We start from the raw sequence: 4,684 nt of genomic DNA, 5'->3' as shown, positions 1-4,684 counted from the left end.
CCTGCCGGGGGGTGGAGGTGCAGGAGCCCGGTTTCTGGTGGCTGAGCTCGCCTGAACTCGGGAGCCGCCCAGCCGCCCCGCACAATCGCACTGTTGGCATGACTCGCCCTCTCTGTAAATAGGCTTGGCTTTGTCCCTGTCAGGTTTTTTAGCGTTGGGTTTTTTTTTCCCCCCATGTTGCTTATAGTCGTGTTCACTCATTTGTGTTATTTTCCGACCTTCTGTTAACCGATTTCTTTCTGTTTGCTTTTTTGTTAGTTAACTGATGATGATCATGATGATTTGCAAAACGCTGAACAGTGATCGTATGCGCTGTGCGTGGTGTTGTGGAATGGCAGTTTGAAAAACGTCCGTTCTTATAAACTTGTTGGACCTCAGATTAGGTCAAGAAAGGGAGTGGGTGCTGAGATTAGCTTTAAGGAAGGAAATGTAAAGGGAATAATGCAGAGATTAAAAAGCAGAGCAAGTGCAGTTGTCCTAAAGAGAAGTGTATTTTCTCATTGCCACTGTCTGTTTGACTAGTCTGAATACAGATAGAGGTGTAATTCAAATGGATTTCAGTCTGAACTCAGCAGGCATTTTGCACAAATCCTGATAGGCAAGAAAACCTATAACAAATCTTGAGGTACTGGACATGTGACAACATCTGTTAATATAAACTTAGTGTTTTTCCCTTCATTGTTTATATATGGCTTATTAGTATCAGGGAATGTGGGAGGGAAGTTTTTCTGCTTATGAACTAGGATAGAAATCCACTGATGGTAAATTCTTTAAAATCAGCTTACAACCTTGCATGAAGAACTCTACCCATGTGTGAAGTTAAAGTAGGACCGTTGTTTGGCTAAAGGTTTAGATTTATTCCCCTCAGTCAGAAAAGAACCTATTTTATTTCAGACTTGTAGTTTTCTAAGAAAATCCTAGAAATCCCCAAATATGAATGTCCTAAAAGGCAACATGAAAGAATTGTCAGGTGATTAAAATCATAACTTCATTTATTTTAACGTATTTTACTCTCTAAAAAAAAAAATTATTAATTCTTAAGTAATTCTAATATGCTACTTTACAGTGCAAAATAAACTTGATTTTTCTGTTCTTTGACCATACTAAAGCAGTGATAGTCCTAATAGTGAAATGCATTCAGATTGCATATTTTAGTTTATTAATTTCAACTATAGAATTAACTGTTTGACTATGGAACAGAATAGTATGTATATAACTATGAAATAGTATGTGTAGGAGATGTGGTAACTCTGGTATTACCACAGAGACTACATTTTATGAGGCTGTTTTCTGGTTTATGCTTTGGAAGTGGCACGTTGTATCACTATCATCATCAGTGTTCTGCTTGTAAATAGCACATAGACAGGGCTTGGCTTTTAGGTGTTTGAAAATTCTGTGATGCACTTTACTTACACAAATGTACACTTTCTAAAATTTTTGCAGCTAACTTTTCTGAGCGAGTAGTCGAAAGCTTTCCATCTGATCTCTCTGGTGTATACTGTGGATGGGCCTGTGTTGGAAATGGAGATGTGCATAAAATGGTTTTGAGCATAGGATGGAATCCTTTCTATAAGAATATTAAGAAATCAGTGGTAAGAATTTTGCTTTGTGTGGTACTTTGATTATAATAAATGAGCCAGATGTTGAGTTTGAATAAGATAACCAGAATTTGATCTGTAAATGAGATTAGAAATTCCGTTTGCTGTTAGAAGTGTATTTGATATCCATCTCAAATGTTTATATTCCTGGAAGGAAAAAAAAACAAATCCCCAAAAAACCCTCGGTAGCCATAGAGCATGCAGCTGTAGGTAAATAAAATTTATTTTCATTTGCTTCTTCCACCATTACTTAATACTTCTGAAATCAAAATTCATATTTCCAAAGTGGTTGTTGCTTATTGTGCTGGTAGCTAGATAAACATAAAATTAACAAATGTATTCAGTTTAGTGGTTATGGGACCTCTAGAGTGCGCTGGAACATACTAATCTCTTATCCTTTGCAATCCATCCTCATTTAAGTTATGAGATTCTGGGGCATCTTAATTTTAAAATGATTTTCCAGTAATTCTTCTCTTAAATGGTGAAATCCATACATGTGGTGCTGTGGCTTAATATACAGAATCAAGATCCAAAAATAAATAGTAACAGAATGGAGTTAAAATCTGACTATTGCATCTCTGTTTTTCTTGCTATCAGGTGCTGGTGCTTTTCCTGAGTCTTGCAGAACTTGGTTTTAATCGCTAATACTTGGAAGCAGTTTTATTTTGACATGAATCCCTGCTTTGAAGACAGCTGCCTTCACTCATGTTAGAATTTTATCATTCAGTTCCTGTGAGTTACTTGTAAAAGCTCTCTTTAAAACAACTGTTTCAATCAAATTCATTACAGTTATTTGGACTCAGCAACTTAATGATCAAACAAATTAGGCATTATTTGTGATTTGCTGCCTTGAAAATCTTACCTCTGAAATAAATATCGCAATGTTCTTAAATGCCATGCAAAGTACAATTCTCCCTACTAACGTAATCAAAAGCTGTAGCCTCCTAATCTTCCGTTATACATGTTAGACTAAGTGTCTCCATTTTCCTGATATGTGTGGGAGAGAATTCAAATTAGAGGTATTAGCTGAACATCCTTGCAACAACGGGAATAAACTCAAAATGTATCACGATAATTGTCAACGTATTTCTCTTCCTTTAGGAAACACACATTATCCACACTTTCAAAGATGACTTTTATGGAGAGATTCTTAGCATAGTCATTACTGGATATATTCGATCAGAAAAAAACTTTCGTTCTTCCGGTCAGTATTGCAGGTCTCTTAAACTAATGTTTTATTTGTCATGTTCTTGCATATTGAAAGTACTCTGTCATTGTTCTCCCTCTCTTCATAATCAGCTGTTTCATGTAGGGTAGCTGTTTCTTGTAATCAGCTGTTTCATGTGGCTGTTTCTCAAGAGTAGAGGGGCCTTACAGAGACATCTGGATAGACTAGAGATCTGGGCAGTCACCAACCACATGAAGTTTAACAAGGGCAAGTGTGAGATTCTGCACCTGGGACAAGGTAATCCTGCTTATATGTGCAAGTTGGGGGACGAGAGGCTCGAGAGCACCCCCGCAGGAAGAGATCTGGCAGTTTGAGTCGGTGGCAAATTGAATATGAGTCAACAGTGTGCCCTGGCAGCCAAAAGGGCCACCCGTGTCCTGGGGTGCATCAAGCACAGCATTGCTAGCCGGTCAAGGGAGGCGATATCCCACTCTACACTGCAGTGGTGCGGCCCCACCTCGAGTACTGTGTGCAGTTTTGGGCACCTCAATATAAGAAGGACATCAAAACTATTACAGTGTGTGCAGAGGAGGGCGACCAAGATGGTGAAAGGCCTTGAGGGGAAGACTTATGAGGAGCAGCTGAGGTCACTTGGCTTCTTCAGCTTGGAGAAGGCTGAGGGGTAACCTCATTGCAACCTACAACTGCCTCAAAGGGGGGCAGCAGTGCAGGAAATGCTGATCTCTTCTCTCTGGTGACCAGCGATAGGACACGAGGACATAGAATGAAGCTGCATCAGGGGAAGTTCAGATTGGACATTAGGAAAAGGTTCTTCACTGGGAGGGTAGTCAGCCCCTGGAACAGGCTCCCAGGGAAGTGGTCACACCACCAAGCCTGTGAGAGTTCAAGGCGCGTCTGGACAATGCTCTTAGTCATATGCTTTAGTTTTAGGTAGTCCTGCAAGGAGCAGGGAGTTTGACTCGATGATCCTTACGGGTTCCTTCCAACTTGAGATACTCTGTGATTCTATGTCTTGCCTTTGACTTCTCAGTAAAATGTTTTTTTAAGCTTAATCTACTAATGTATAAATTGGTCATATTAAAAAAATCAAAACCCGACAACTTCCAGGCTATCAGTACTTATTTATTTCAGTCTAAAAATTATATTGTCATGTCAGTCGTCTGAGGAGTAGCTTGAAAATCATGAGCTTGTTCTAAAAGCATTGGTCTTGTTTGTCCATTTCTTTTAAAAATGCATTTATGTTAAAACTGAAACAGTTAATGAAATTCTGTTGGCTTTTTTGATAAAATGTCTTGGAACAAGGAAAAAAAAGGTGTTTACAGCAGTGAAAAGTGCAACGCATGTCAAAAGCATGTCATTTTAGAAACAGAGAATGTTGCCTTTCCAACTTCTTAATAATAAATTTATTCTCCCTTGGTGATTGTTTTCTGATGTTCTGTAGTATACCCTTTTTTACTTGTTATTGTGTGTTCAGACCAGCTTTTAAATACTGCTTTTCTTATTTCTCTTTTGCAGAGGCGCTCATTTCAGCAATTCAAGAAGACATTGAAGAGGCAAAAAGACAGCTAGATTTACCAGAACATCTTAAACTCAAAGAAGACAACTTCTTTCATCTGCCAGAAGGCAAAACAGTAAACCACTAAGCAAAACCATGTGGGTTTTTTTCATGTCATGGAGCTCTTTTCTTTGCACTACCATGTATCATTTGATATATGACGTATGCGTGTGTACGGGGTCTGGCTGGGATGGAGTTAATTTTCTTCATAGCAGCTCATACTGTGCTGTGTTTTAGATTTGTGACCAAAACAATGAACGTAACACACTAATGTTTTAGCAGTTCCTGAACAGTGCTTGCACAGCATCAAGGCCTTCTCTGTTTCTCACTGTGCTCCCCCAG

The 4,684-nt window shown here is 38.9% G+C and overlaps 1 protein-coding gene across 1 annotated transcript; it reads left to right on the top strand.

Annotated features, from left to right (window-relative positions):
* Positions 1–1,443: 1,443 nt before the first annotated feature.
* LOC104081307 (riboflavin kinase-like) lies at positions 1,444–4,430 on the top strand (the record flags this gene model as incomplete). Its single annotated transcript, XM_009584002.1, has 3 exons — positions 1,444–1,592; positions 2,700–2,802; positions 4,303–4,430. Coding segments are annotated over 3 exons (380 nt in total), but the record flags the coding sequence as incomplete, so codon positions are not given.
* Between the last annotated feature and the right edge of the window lie 254 nt (positions 4,431–4,684).

This window comes from Fulmarus glacialis, unplaced genomic scaffold (assembly GCF_000690835.1).
Source record: "Fulmarus glacialis isolate BGI_N327 unplaced genomic scaffold, ASM69083v1 scaffold1848, whole genome shotgun sequence".
Classification (NCBI taxonomy): Eukaryota; Metazoa; Chordata; class Aves; order Procellariiformes; family Procellariidae; genus Fulmarus; species Fulmarus glacialis.
This window is presented reverse-complemented; position numbering and strand designations above follow the sequence as displayed.